The sequence below is a fragment of the Mastigoproctus giganteus genome, chromosome 7 (genome assembly GCF_048544385.1).
Source record: "Mastigoproctus giganteus isolate SK-2022 chromosome 7, ASM4854438v1, whole genome shotgun sequence".
Classification (NCBI taxonomy): domain Eukaryota; kingdom Metazoa; phylum Arthropoda; class Arachnida; order Uropygi; family Thelyphonidae; genus Mastigoproctus; species Mastigoproctus giganteus.
In genome coordinates this window covers 184,741,754-184,758,004 of record NC_143581.1, presented here as the reverse complement: position 1 = coordinate 184,758,004, position 16,251 = coordinate 184,741,754, and the positions used below count along the sequence as shown (strand labels likewise).

General features: G+C 36.5%; 1 protein-coding gene across 1 annotated transcript in view; it reads right to left on the bottom strand.

Annotated features, from left to right (window-relative positions):
* Positions 1-2,535: 2,535 nt before the first annotated feature.
* Positions 2,536-16,251, bottom strand: part of LOC150083391 (uncharacterized) — a 33,054-nt gene continuing 19,338 nt past the window's right edge. The window contains exons 2-3 of the mRNA XM_090378492.1: positions 14,761-14,834; positions 2,536-3,101 (exon numbers count right to left, since the gene is read on the bottom strand). Of these exons, the coding sequence (XP_090234618.1) occupies positions 2,536-3,101; positions 14,761-14,818 (624 nt within the window). The 5' untranslated portion in view covers positions 14,819-14,834. The remainder of the gene's footprint in view (positions 3,102-14,760; positions 14,835-16,251) is intronic.

Sequence of the window (16,251 nt, the reverse complement as noted above, 5' to 3'; positions counted from 1 at the left end):
CTCCTAATGTCATGGCTCAGCTCCTCGTGCCATGGATGGATGCTGGGAGGTGCCTTCCAGTAACTAAGTAGCCAGATAAACAACAGCACTGCCCGACAAACATGCTACGTCCACTGTGCATCAGTTACCATTTCTAATATTTATTACCAATATTGATGTAGACATTTCAAGTTTAATGATGATACAAAGGTGAGCAAGCTTGTTAATTACAGTAATCATGATATGCAACTCTAAGAAGACCTAGATAAATTATATAAATGGGATGAAAAATGGCAACTGAGGTTTAACACTGGAAAATGCACTAATCCTAGAATAACATCCCATGTGAGTAGTGCCAAACTCAGAATAGCCGATGATGAAAGGACTTGAGTACATATACAATCTGATATTAAAATTTCTGAATAGTATAAAAACAGGATCCTAGACCATTTCCTGAGGCTCTCTCAGTGATATACACAAAGTTAACCAGTGAAGATAAAGAGGTAAATAATTATAGGAAACGTGAGTGACCTGAGAAAGGTGTTTAAAGCCTTAAAAGGCCTGAGTAAACTAAATGCTGGGGACATCTTTACAATAATTCACATGATATACATTTAAATTAAGAGAGCATAACTGTAGAATGCATTTCTGAAAGTTTTTGTTTAGCCAAAGGGAATAAGGATTAGTCAAAGGGTCCAGTCACCTTTGCCTAAAGGAAATATTTCTTTTTTCGCTGACCCACTTGGAGATTTATCTAAATTTAAGGAGGAGTGCTATTATTGATACATCGGTATTTCATTTTGATATACTAAATGAAATTCCTTCACTGGATATCTGACTAGTTAAATGGGATCCAAATGAAGTAAAACTGTGACTGAGTTTTGGGAGATACTATTACTTATAATGCTAAATAAACTAATATATGGCAGAATACTTAAAAGAAATGATGATAGGTACATTACTCTTCTCTCTTTCTTTAATTATATAGTTAACCCATAAACTTGAACTACGTATGTAGTGTATGATGGCATCGTTTTAATTGTATCTCATAATGTGGTTGCCTTCACAACGAGATAACTACTATTGCATTACTTCAAATAAATAACGCTTCTCTAGTAGAGAAGACTAATGTTATTTATTTTCAGCAGTACCACCACCCAGACAATCGTTTCGAAGCTATTCGGCTTCATCATCAGTGGGCAGGCAGGTACCCAGGTAATACAACAAGCCATCACAGTTGCAAAGTTATATCCACAATATGAGAGATGCCAAAAGGGTGTGGTGGTAATGTATTTTGAAAATGAAATGCACTGCGCATAATCCTTCTGGGTTTTGATAATTAACTATATAGTATTGGTGTAAATACACCATAGTTAACCCATAAACTTGAACTACGTATGTAGCGTAGAGGGCATCGTTTTAATTGTATCTCATAATGTGGTTGCCTTCACAACAAGATAGCTACTATTGCATTACTTCAAATAAATTTTGAAGTAGAAATTGAAACTTTCTTTAATATATAATTAATATGTGCTCACATTATTTTACCAACATTAACTAGATCAATTTGGTTGTTAATTAAAAAATAACGATTAGCAATAATATGACATGAATGTGGGGCATTTTGTTAAAGAAAATGCCTTGCATTATGAAAATTTAGATGGTGCCATTATTGATAACTACATCAGTATTTCATTTTGATATACTAAATTAAATTTATTTTATTTACTGGATATCTGGCTAGTTAAATGGGGTCCAAATGAAGCAAAACTAGGTGTGACTGAGTTTGGGGATTCATAGCTTATCACCGTTTCTTATTATTCTCAATAAACAAAAGCAGTATTTGTGGTAGACTTCTCCCTGCTAAGACAACTAATGCCGGTGAAGGAAGAAGGGGAAAAAATACATATTTAACTTGGATCTCAAGAGAAGTGTGTATGCACTATTTTCCAAAGTCATTCCTTAATTTTTAAAACAGTGTTTGTGTTTGTGAAAGAAGATTGGGTTACTTTGAATTTGGAGTAATATAATTGTGTTGTGGTGGCAGATTCACTGAAGTTGGCAAGGTGCACTTAAATCATCTTAACCAGATCATGAAACAAAATTTTGCATTTGCCAATACTATGTAATTAAACAGCAAAGAACTTTAAATTTACTGCATGACATAATTAAATTTGGAAGGTCTAGGGACACCGTCTATCTGATCTCTATTAAAAGGGTTCAATTTTTTTTGAGTGCTAAAAGTTGCTAGGTATCATAGTGGTACCTTCCAACTTTTAGAGTTGCAGGTATCACTTGCAAGGTCCCCGCTATGATTATGTATTCACACACGGTCATACTGGGGGCTCCCCTGTGACTCAGTGAGTGGATTTACCAGTTTGAGAATGTTTCAGTAAACCCATCAGCGATGGATTAAACTTTGTTAGGCATTTTATAATTATTTCTGACACATGAAATAGTGTATTTTACTGTTTTGCTTTGTGTTGTTTTATTAATCAAGTTTGTATGAGTGATTGTTTTTATTATTGAATTTCCTCAAAACAACGTATTTGGAATTTACATGACAGGAAACTTGACTTTAGACAAAATAGCTTCAAGGCGCTGGCGTCCTGTTTTCTCCATTGCATTGACAATTTTATCCTGTGATTTCTTTGCATAATGATTTACAATCTTCTTTAAAGCCCAATTGAGAAGTTTTCCAGCTCCAGTAGTCTTGGTCACTTTGAAACCAGAGAACTGTGTAACCTTAAATGATTCCAGTTTAACATTAAGTCCATCTGGATGTGCAGTGATGACAGCAGCTATAACTACTTTATCAACCTTTGCCTCTACTTTCCCTGAAATTCTAAGGAATGCCTTCTTGGCCCTGTAGTTAGTACTGAATTTGATTCCTGTTACAGCCAAACTTATGGATGCCCTTATGTTTCCATTTGGATCTGTTGATACTGTAGCATCTCCTTCTCTTTGAATATTGGAAAGCCCATAAACTATTCCATTCCAGGTCTTAATCCTTTTCTCACTCATATCATCTACATGAAGAGGATCAATTTTGGATTTCAGCTCAGGATCATTTCTCAGGTTATTTAATGTTTGATCAATAAAGTTGTTGGCATTTCCACGATCTAGAGGGGGGAAAAATACAATAACATGATAATCATGGATATGAAGTTTAAATACATACTATATGTTGAAAAACAAAATGTATAAATTTTTAACATTCTATTGAGTCATGCATGCGTGCAGACTCTGGCTGTTCTATTTATTGGGTGAACTGACCTAATAGCACTTCCTTTAGTCCTTAGAAGAGCCTCAAGTTGTCAAAACAAATACAGTCTCACCCCTCAGATATTCCAGATCAGATTAGCAGGTTATTTTTCAGAGATGTGCTTAATATAAAATTTAGATTGCCACCGATATATTAAACTTTGGGATTGATACTAATGCTTCTACTAAGCAACAATACAAGTTGTGACCAAACTAACACAATGTAGTATTATTTAGTTTCTTACAGCAGAGAGCATCTCTCTCTGGCATATGGAAAAGAGATGCTCTGCTGTAAGAAGAGCACCTCTCTAACATATGGTAAAAATGTACTTCAACAACTTATGTCATTCCTACACATATAAATTGTTACTATGATTGAAGACAAACCCTGGAGGATGACCCTCACCTAGGATAAGTTACAGAAGAAAACACTCACTTGGTAGACAATTTCCTGAATGTCACCAGAGTGGATAGTGTGGCCTGAATGCTGTGTATCAGCCATGGGTCTGGTTGCCATGATAGATTCAAATAGAGAAAAAAAAAATACCAAAGAATTGGGGGGGGGGGGACATAGAGTAACCTATTTGTCAGGAAGACATCAACACAGTCTGTTCGGAAAAAGTGAACTGATTCCAGATACTCTTACGTGACTAAAAAGAGTGGTAGAAGATATATGAAAGCCGAAACAAAAATTAAGCATTGTTAAATAAACAAACTACAGGAACTGTGAAATGTAAATAAAACTTAGGAATAAAGTAAAATGTTAGGTTAGAACATTGAATTTTTAATCTGTAGTTGAACATCACACATGCCTTCAAATAGTGTCTGTTATATGACAACACAGTCTTTTAGTTTTGGAATCCCCCCCCCTCCACAATATGGTTTGTTTCAATTTTCTTTTTATTCTACTTCCAAACTTTGTTTCTTTCTTTCTCCTTTTCCTTTTTTCGTCCTATAGGACATCCAGGCTAGTCTGAAATACAACCAGTTGGGATGCACAGTGGTTGATGCCATCCTGCTGAAGATGTTACTGTGTTTCCACTGTTCTTTAGTAAACCTTTTACAAGGCTCTTCACAGTTGTCATCAGTAACAGCTTCATTTTTTTGTTCTCCTGTATTTTAAATCTTCATCCTCTCAAAATATAAACTTCTTTTTTTTTTCTTTTTTTTTTTTTACTATACAAATCTAAAATTCCTTATGGTGTGAATTACTATCACAGAAATCTTCAACTACAGGGTCCAGTCACATCATTATGACCACCTACGTAGTATCCGGAATGTGTGCCTTTCGCAGCCAGCTGCCATGGGCAGAACTCAATAAGTCCATGGGAGGTTGCTACGAGTATCTGTGACCATGCAGACTGCAGTGCACCCTGGAGTTCTGGAGGATCCATCCGTCTGATGTGTTGATCAAGGTGGTCCAATAGATTTTCAATTGGGTTAAGATCTGGGGAATTCAGTGGCCAAGGGAGTAGCTTGAAGTCTTCATCGTGCTCCTCAAACCACTCATGGATAATTTTGGCAATATGGCATGGCGCATTGTCTTGCTGATAGATACCATTGCCCCCAGGGAACACATTCAACACGTACGGGTGTACCTGATCAGCGACGGTCGATGAGCATCTATTTGCATTCAGCGTGCTCTCCAGAGGTATCAGTGGACCCAAGCCATGCCATGAAAACATTCCCTAGACCACAATGCCACTCCTACCAGCCTGCCTTCTGTCTGTTCTCTGAGGTTTCACATTTAATACACCACCATCCATCCACTCTGTGGAGCAGAAACTGTAACTCATCGGAGAAGGCTACTCGGCCGGGGTCCAGTGTCGGTATTGCTGTGCAACTTAGACGGCATTGTTTGCAATGAACGGCCATCAGCATCAGTGCTGTTACCAAGTATCTGCTCTGGAGCCCAATGCGCCAACAGGGTTGACTGCACTGCACTGTCGTGTAAGAGACCTTTAAGGTGGCCCTACGATTCATTTGGACGGCCAGTTGAGCAACAGTAGTGTGCCGATCAGTCTTGACGAACTGTTTCAGCCGCCGCTCGCCTCTGGGATTAATGGCATATCGGGACATCAAAACTGTCCCATTTGTCCAGTCTTGATACACTTTCACCACTGCAGCACGTGAACATTTCACAAATTTTTTTTGTGAAATTGGCATTCCTGGCCGGATAGCCAATGATCATGCCTTTATCCAGGTCTGATAGGTTGCGTGCTTTGTCCATGACAGGCTGTTACTGTGTTCAAAGATGCCAAAAATCAAACCTTATATGCTTGTGGTGTGTGAACTTGACACGTGGGCTGTATGATTCACTAGGTATGTGTGATGTCTGCAATGGGGGGTGGTTATAATATTGTGACTGGATTCTGTATATCCATAATCCTTTTTCTCTCTCATACACATTCAGTTTCTGCCATGTGTCTTTTTCCTGTAGATATTTCAGTGGGCACTGTTCTTCTAAAATGGCACCTGTAATTCCACACCAGTCAGAACATGTATCTCAACCTATAAGCATCCATTCGTGGTTTAGCTCTTAACTCACCACAATAACTTTTCTTAACTTCTGTGCCCTGGAACTACTTTCCTCTGCTTATACTTCCCAAATATCACACACTTCAGGAGTAAAAGGCTATTATCAAAATGTTTCTTTTACATTCCTAACCATCAGCCTTCCCATGGTATTCAACAACCTTTTATGTTTGCATAGCTGCCAACTTTATAAAGGAGAATCCATCTTTTTCTTTTTGCAAAACACACGAAATTGTAATTTTTAAATAAATTAATCAATTTCTGCTTATTTTCATTAATAAATTGGTCATCAATCAAGTGTACTAGTCTACATTTCCAAACAGAAACACAGGATAATGGTCTTATTCTCTGCAATGTGCAAGTATATACAGCATCAGCCAAAAAAAAAAAGCTATTCACCTCATCTGTTAATCCTTCCTTAAATTTATTCTAGCTACTTCCACAACAATCAGTTTTTCTGTCTGAAAACATTTCACACACTTATTCTGCAGCCAACCTTTTTCAAGTTGTCCAAGAAAGAGTAAGGATACCATCAACATTAAGTTTACTCAATCCCCTTAACAGGTTAACTGAATCTTGATGCACATGTTCATCATAGGATTTTTAATCCACTTGGAGGGAAAAACCACCTAACTTAACCATTTTCTTCAGATTTGACAGAAGAAAATACAGATATTTTTATCAAACACCCATCACCAGCATTATTATAATGCAGCTATAGTGAAAAGAAAGCCCAACATGTCTATGCTCACGCCAATACAGATTTATTTAATACCAGGTCAAAAAGTTGTCAAGAAAAGCAGCAGCAAAAGTGTTATAAACACTTCAATCAAGTCTCATTGCAGGTGTCTAGTCTCTTGCATAAGTTAAATCGAAAGCAGCTTGTTTTCACAACAAGTTATATGATGGTACTCAGTACAACACGGGGGGGGGGGGGGGAATTTTCTTCTGAAGTACTTGGAAGAATATACACCTCTAATATTGGTTAGCTTATTTGTTTGTAAGTGTCTATATGTATTAATAGTTGCAAATGATGTAAGAACACAAACTTATAAAGCATCAACCAAAAAAAAACTTCTCACATCATCACTTGTAGATTCCCTCCAATAATTTGTCTGCTTCTTTCTTGAATTTATTCAAACTACCCACTTCCACAACAGATGGAAGTTCATTCCAACAATCAACTGCCTGTTGACTGCAGGCAAACTTCTGCACATTTAACCTGCAACCATTTTTCCTCAATCGTTCTTTTAAATGCAACTGTGTTCCATTCCTAAATGATATTTAGGAACAGCCCCCCAGGATTGGCATTCTCCCAAAATTAGTGATGGAATTATATAGATTGAGGAAAGGTAAATTTCTCTGATAGCACTGCCTAATTACTCCACCTGGTGCAAGAATTTGCAAATATAGCCATTGATTTCTCTATCATTTGTTACAGGTTTGGGTATCTGTGATCTTGCATATTTGTATATGTAGATCCTCATTTCTTGTTGCATCTTTATTTCATAATAAAAACAGGATTTGATCATGTCCAACATTTGGTGATTCCATATTTAATAATTACCAATCAACTTGTTGAACATACATAATCAAAGTGTTTTATTTATGTAGCCTTTGCTTCCTAAGAATGCTTATTTGTTTTGTTGGTTTGGAAAAAGCATTTGATAGGATAAACTGGAAGAAGTTCATGTAGATACCAAAGATATTGGGATTTGACTGGAGAGATAGAGAAAGATTGATAGAAGAACTATATTGGGATTAAAAGGTTATTGCTGAAAACAGGTATAGGTAATAACAAGTGAAATGGATGCTGCCTATCCTCAATGTTGTTGGATATATATATATATATATAGAGAGAGAGAGAGAGAGGAAACAGCAAAAGAGATTGTATAGACAGAATTTCAAATGATGTGATGCTTATATCTGATATAAAGAGGAGTTACAGATTTCACTGTAAAGATTTAATGTTTTAACATTCCTCTGCTGGCATGGCATCTAATAGATGCCACTGTTTTCAAAATTTAATCTGAAAATAAAATCCTCCCTTATACTTTTCCCCCACCAATATTCTCTAAGTGGTTATACAGTACTTTTTGTGTTTTTCATTTTGATATACTATGAATTATGATAGAGACATTAAATTTTTGTTTGGAATTTAACAGATATCATGAAAGCAAAAGCATCCAACTTTCTTGTAGATAACTTTCTTGTAGATAGGGTCCATGAGGTTGTCCCAGACATTCTCTCAGATATGCCAGACAAGCTATACTTGCTATCTGGGAGTCTAAAACGCTGATGGAACTGATATTTGGGTGACACTCAAGTCAAGTGGACCCAATTTTGGCGAAGTCCGGACGGTCTGTGACAGCCAAATCCTCTGCTTGCACCTTCACGATGGTGGGACTGTTAGTAATCCTGGGTATAACCTCCATGCACAAGTACATGGTGGGTGACCACCCAGGTGTAAACCAACGTAAGCAGGGGTCGAGGTGTGGCGCCCACACCACATGGAGGAACGCCGCCCCTCTATGTTACCAGGCAGTACTAGGTGGTAGATGACTCTCATCAACCGGTGAAATACCACCACTTTGCTTATTGGAGGCTTGAAATGGTGGAACCCATGTTTAGTCTCTAGAGCTAAGTTCCGGTCAACCTTTCCCTATCTCTTCCATCATACAGTATGATTGACGACTTTTGAGGTTATGATGAACGTCGTGGCGAGATCCAATATTCCTTACATTTCTAGGGTACAGCTCTAAAATGGTGTTCGCAGGCCGGCCGCTAGTTAGTACACCGGACTGAACCTATTGGTAACTCTCTAGGAAGTTTCCGGATCAGCTAGTGTATAATCTTGCTGCCTCTACTCTGCCAGATAGTGACTAGAGGGAGTCCGAGTAGTGTGTATGCGGGGAGCATTGTCGAGGCCACGTTATGTCAACGATCTGGGTATATTCTTACCACATGTACGCCATATCCAAAAATTTCATTACTTCATACAGCATGTCCCACCTACTTTTCCTTACTATTGAATACACCATGAATTGTCAAACTAATAGAGCAAGCTTATCTGCAAAAAGATCTAAACCTCCCAAGGACTTCCTAATTCACTTCACAAATATCAATTCTAATCTCAACGATGTCCATTTCCACTTGCAGTCTGCCAAACCCCATGTACTTTTTCTGACAGAATCTCAGTTATCGGTTGATTCATCTACTGCTCATCTCAGATGCCCAAATTATTCGCTGTATGATTCCTTTCGCCTCAAAGGTGGTACTTGTGCATATGTCCGTTCTGATATTCCCTGTCAGAGACTTGACAATTTGGAATCTCCTCTCTTTGATCTTCTCTGGCTTAAAATCTCTCTACCTCATTGTGTCAAATTCATCTGCTGTCTCTACCGTTCTCCCAACTCCACTAATCACTTGGAGCTCTTTGACTTCCTCTCTTTGCAACTTGACTTTCTCCAGTCCACTTTCCTAACAGTGAAGTAATTTTCCTTGGTGATTTTAATGTTCACAACTCCAGCTGGCTTCCGTTTTCTAGTCACACCGACCCAGCAGGTCGAGATGCTGAGGCTTTTGCAATTACTAATGACCTAGCACAGATTGTTCATTTACCTACAAGAATACCGGACAATCCTAATCATACAGCCAATACGCTTGATCTTTTTTTCACAAACAACCCTTCTAAGTACACGGTCGAAGTGATAGGTCCTTTAGGCACTTCAGATCACAACTTGGTGATTGTCTCTTCTCCAATGGAACCTTTATCTCATGGCTATTCCCAACCACGTGTTGTTTGGCATTAAAAGAATGCAAAATGGGATGACCTGCGAGACTTCTTTTCCTTGGTCGGATTACTGTTTCAAAACTTCTGATGTCAACGTTTGCTCAGATCGTGTCAGTGAAATTATTCTTGCAGGAATGGAATCCTTTATCCCACACTCCACTTTAAAATCTCGTCCTTTATCTAAACCTTGGTTTTCCAATAAATGTGCTAAGGCTGTTCAAGAGAAGAATGTTGCATATCGTAATTGGCTTGTTTCTAATTCTTCAGTTTCATTTTCTGCCTACACCAAAGCTCGCAACAGTTGTAAAGCAGTTATTAACCAGTCCAAACTAGAGTTTGAACAGGCTAAGAGTAGAAAACTTGCTTCTTGCCCTAATGGTAGCCGAGCATTCTGGTCTCTTGCCAAAGCTATTGGCCGCAACTTTTGCCCATCTTTGCTCCCACCTCTGTCCAAACCAGATGGTTCTGTTGCCACTTCAGCCAAGGATAAAGCTGACCTGCTAGCATCCCATTTTTCTTCCAGCTCATGTATTAATGATCTTGGTAATACACCTCCGACCATTCCCAACACGCTCCATTCAATGCCTCCTGTGGTCTTCCGTCAAAAGGATATCAGAAGGATTTCGATGAATCTTGATGCTAAGAAAGCTCCAGGTCCTGATGGTATTTCTCCACTTGTTCTCAAAACCTGTGGTCCTGAACTTACTCCTATTCTTTGCTGCCTTTTTTCACTTTCTTATTCCAAAGGTGTTTTTCCTTCTGCTTGGAAATTTGCTCATATCCAGCCAGTTCCTAAAAAGGGTGACAAATCCCTCCCATCCAATTATCGTCCCATTGCAATTACTTCTACTCTTTCTAAAGTAATAGAGAAATCAATTAACCGCCAACTCTTAAACTACCTAGAAACCTTCCATCTGATCAACGATCACCAGTATGGATTCCGTCAGTGTCGATCCACTGGAGATATTCTGGCTTATGTGACCCATTTATGGACTAATTCAATGGAAAGGTTCGGTGAAACACAAGTAGTTGCTCTTGACATCTCAAAGGCTTTTGATCGTGTTTGGCATAAAGGTCTTCTAAACAAGCTTCCATCTTATGGTTTGCCAACTGTTTTTAGTAATTGGTTATCCAGTTTTCTCTCTGATCGCTCACTGAGGGTGATGGTAGATGGCTCTCTGTCTTCTCCACTAATGCTGGTGTCCCCCAAGGTTCAGTTCTTTCCCCCACTCTTTTCCTCTTGTATATCAATGACCTTCTTCCATTGACTGGAAATCCTATCCATAGTTTTGCCGATGATAGCACACTGCATTCAACTTTCCATTTTGAGAAACCTTGTCCTGCTCAATCAGCTTCAACTTCTCGAAAATCTGCTACCAATTCCTTAAATGCCGATCTTCAGGTAATTCTCCAGTGGGGCAAAGACAACTTAGTTGATTTCAACCCTTCTAAAACTCAGTCTTGTCTTATATCTCGCAAAAAGGATTCTTCTACTCCTATGCTTATCTTTAGTGACACTCCGATTTCTAGGCAAAATGATATATCTCATTTGGGGATTACCCTGACTTCTAATCTCTCTTGGCACAAGCACATTACAAATATTGCTTCCTCTGCATCTAAAAAACTTTGTTTTCTCCTTTGCTCTTGGCGTTACTTTTCTTCCAAACAGCTGCTCACTCTGTATAAATCGCAAATTCGCCCTGCCATGGAATATTGTTCCCATATCTGGGGTGGTGCCCCCAAAACCTCTCTCCGGATTCTTGATTCCATTCAGAAGAGGGCAGTTAGGTTAATTAATGATTCATCTCTAACAGAGTCTCTCCACTCGCTTTCTCATAGACGCACTGTTTCTGCTGCATGCCTCTTCTACAGATACTTCCATGGGCACTGTTCTTCTGAATTGGCTTCTATAATTCCTGCTCTCTCTTTCAAAACAGTCCGAACACGTGCCGCCACCAGCCAACATCCATTTACTGTCCAACTTCAAACCCACAGAACCAACTTTTCATCTTCCTCATTTATTCATTCAACTGCCGTTTTCTGGAACAACCTTCCTTCATACGTATTTCCTGAAAATTACAATCTACAGAAGTTCAAGTCCAATGTCAACAAATATCTTCTTTCGTCTTCTTAACCTCAAACCCAAGCACGGTACTAAGTACTATAGGTTCTAATACCTCTCGTGTTTGGGGTTCACATAAAAAAAAAAAAAAAAACTACATGAATTTTTTAATTGGGTTTAGCAAATTATAATTAATAGATTACTATTTTCAATTCATTAAAAAAGCTAAAAATTTATTTCTTTTAATTAAAAAAAAAGGAGGGGATTACAATTAAGGGAGCAAGTAATTCAAGGTAAAAAAAATGGAAAATGGAATCTTCGTCAAGGGTAATGTATAATTAAAAACAGGTGAACTCAGTTCTCCCAACATGAAAGGACAGAATTCATCTATTGTTTTCTTGTTACTTATCAGTCTGTTATTACTTTTTTGTTTTTGGAAAAGATGGTGAACAATTATGTTTACATTTAAGGAAAGTTTTTTTATAAAATATTTCACCACTGACACTGTGATTATATACTGCTGGATATGAGAAATATATATTTATTACACTCACCAAATTTATTGATGATTATGAAAGATCAGCAGTTTCTTACTCACTGTAACATGTATAACCATTACGAATATACTGAATACATTGCATGTCAAGAATTTGCATCGCAGATTTCAGGGTTACCAAATCACTAACTTTTTAGAGATTCAGATGTTACAGAGGCAAAACTATAAATTCTGAACCTCCAAATTGTCTAACAGTTCCCTATGTGACCTTTATCAACCATACGAAACCAACCTTCAGGGCCCCCAACCCCTCCTGGTTAGTAAGCCCATGGTCGACAACCTTTACCACTAGTGCTGCAAGTTGTCTTCCTTTCTAGTACCACAGGTCATCTTCATCTCTGGGTTTTAAATCTCTCCTGTGGGTTTCTAGGATGTTCTTTCTGCTTCTTTTCTCCTTCAGTCAGCCAAAACATTATTTACATGTTTGATCCTGTACTAAATTTAGGCTGCCTTCATTCCAACAATAACAAAGTAGGTCCTTCCTGTGAATCCTAGGATTTTCTTTCCACACAGTTGTTTTCTCCTTCAATCAGTATCCCAAAACTAATGTTTTGGGATACTGATTGATCCTGTACTTCACTTTCATTTTCACACTTTGTTTCATAGAAACAATGTATAAATGTTGCTGCTTCTACTCAAATATTTTATTTTATTGGAATGAGTTACAGCAGAACTTCAACTGTCCATGAACCTGTTAACCGTCACTTAACTCCACTAAGCCGAAATGCATTGTGATTACTCAGTCTCTGTTTATAACTCACTGTATATTAGTAAACCCATTGAAACTACAGAGAAAAGTAGAAGAGTAGTGTTGAGATTATCACAAAAAATTGAAATAATCAATCATCTAAGAAAAGGTGAAAGTGCTACAAGTATAGTATCAGGTTATGGAATAAGAAGAACAACAGTAAATGATATAAAGTGTGATGCAAATTAAAATGGAAACAACTGGCGGTAATATTAAAAGTCGTAAAACAATGAAGCTTGCTAAAAATGAACAACTGGATACTGCAATGTTTCAATGGTTTGTTCAAAAACATAGCCAAGGAATTCCATTGTTGGGACCTATAATCGAAAAAGCCATTGAAATCAATAAAAATCTAGGTGGAGATCCTTCATTCAAGACTAGCATCGGAGGGTTGGACAAATTTAAGTTTCGCCATGGTATTCAACAGTTGTTGATCCAGGGTGAGAAGCTAAGTGCAGATAACGCAACAATTTCTGTTTATCGTGAAAAACTATAGAAGGAAATAGCTGATCGAAGTTTGGTTAAAGATAAAATATACAACTGTAATGAGACTGGCCTCAATGACTGAACATATGGCACAGTGATATAAGATGCAAAAAGATCGCATCACTATAATGGTATGTGCTAATGCCAGCAGTAGTCATAAATTGCTTTTGGTTATAGGAAAACCAAAAAAGCCTAAATCATTTAAAAATATTAATTTAAATGCTTTGCCAGTTAAATATTTCTCTCGAAACAACGTGTGGATGAGCCAAGATATATTTCATGAAATATTTGTACCATGTGTAAGATCACAATTGACATCAAAAGGTTTACCACAATATGCAATGCTACTGATGGACAATGTGCTTACTCATTCCATACATGTATGTGATTTAAAAAGCAATGATGACAAAATATCATGCCACTTTCTGCCAGAAAACATGGCATCTGTCATTCAACCGATGGACCAAGGTGTGATTGAGAGTGAGAAACGTTATCCCAAAATGTTCATTCAAAAACTTGTTTTGGCAGAAAATAAATTAGATGTGATAAAGAGTTTGGGAAAAGCTACACTTTAAAAGATGCAATTTTGAATGTTGCTGATGCCTAGAATGATGTTTCAATTCAAAAACAAAGAAGCTGGAATAAGTTATGGCCAGAAATATATTCAAGTGATACAGAAACCATTCCAAAAGAAACTGAAATTTTGCAGTTCGAATGTTTCTGGTTTTAAAAATATTTTGATGGAGGAAGTAAATGATTGGCTGGATGTGGACAAAATGGATATCAGATGTGAGATGATGATGATTCTGAAAAAGCTGCTGCTGCTGATGTTACAACAAACACAATTAGCCACTGTGAAGCTGAAACTACGTTGTCAAAGTGCATTGAGTGGTTCGAGGTGCAAGATGCAGATGCTATGCAACTGTTACTTTTGCATAAAATTTGTAACATTGCCTCCCAAAAGGCTCAAGGGGTAATGAAACAAAAGAAATTGACTGACTTTTTTAGAAAAGAAATTTAATTATGTAATATTGTTTTCTTTTAAATTTTTTTGTGATATTAATAGACCAATGTAAGTCAGAATAGTAAAAATAGGTATGTATATAGATATCTGTACTAGATTTTTTGATGACCCAGTAAAAAATAAATAATAATTCAAGTTTAATTAAATTTCATTAGGTTATGTATTATGTAATAAAATAAACAAGTTAGATTACTCGGTCTATTGTATGTATAATTTTTTTAATGTACATATTCAATTATCCATCATGGTCCTGTATCCACAGACAATTGAAGTTCTACCGTATGTAAAATGACATTACTGTATTTATACCTACCTCCGGAAGCAAACCCCAAAACTACCAGTCCAACTGTAAGGACAGCAAATATGTTCATCTTCAGGGATTTTAATCTGAAACATTAAAAATACACAGAAATGAATAATTCTGGTTTTAATTTTAAAAAACTGATATGCATCTAAAATTTATTAAAATTTTAACTTTCAAGTGGGTGCATGCATATTTGAAGATCAGGGGAAATTATCTGCACAATATGGCACAAAAAAAAACAAAACTTGGTTATTACTTTACAAGAGAAAAACATTTCTTCAAAATATATAGCACCTTTATTCCTAAATAAGGATGGCTATTCATTTTGAAGTTGAAATGTAATAAGGACAGCAGGTCATTTGCTGAATAATTGGTACCAGTTAATCCTTTTGAACATAAATGAACTAGCATAATATAAATTTTTGAATTGAGGGACAATAGTCCTAAATGTTACAAAATCACTGAAGTACTAATTTCTTGATGTTATACAGCTGATTTTCAGACATTTCATGCTACTTCCTGAACAAGTTATTCAGGTGAATGAATTGCTGTACTTACATTTCGACTTCACACACAGTCACTGAATAAGTCATATAAGAAGTCATACCAGAAAACAACAACAGAATTATCTGTATTCCTTCTAGTAATAGATTACAGTCTACACAGGTTCAAGTGCTTAGATTTTCACTATTCTTCAAAATAATATCTGCATTGAATTTTATTACAGTAAAAATGCAAAAACAGTATTTGCATAAACTTTATGAAATACTATTATTATTATTACAGATGATGTTCAGGACAGTAAACATTTAAAAAGCATTTAACCACAATGCTGTACAGGATCTTTTGACACAGAATTTTATTTATCATTGAGGATATAAATGAAACTTTCTTTACTGCTTAAAAATTTTAACTTTTGATTTACAATTAGTAGTGGTTATTGTGTTTCTCTGATTAAGTTGCTGAATTTGTTCATTACTTGGCTTTGGCTTTACTTAAAAAACAAGTCTACTGCCACCATTGTGTTGTAGTGGTGTAAGAACATTCGAATTCTCCCACCATTGTTATAGTATTACTATGTAATAGGCAATACTTGGAAATTTTCCATGTAATTTTGTAATCAGTATCAGATGCGTTTTTCTTAGGCCTATAAATTTATAACAATAGAAATGTGATTTTATAACTTAAACTTTACATAAGAACGTAAAATTATAGTATTAATGTGTAATATAGACTACTTGATAATTTTCCATGTAATTTTGTAATCAGTATCTTAGGCCTATAAATTTATAACAATAGAAATGTGATTTTATAACTTAAATTTTACGTAAGAACAAAGGGCCATACAACTATGCTATTTTAGGTTACATAATGTAATCTAAAATAGCAGTCTGTACTGCCATCAAATAAGCAAAATTAGTGTAGCAGTATTCTTTTCATATCCCTTAGTTTCATATGGTGTTTTTAAATTAAATTTAGACAAATAATGCCTCAGACTAG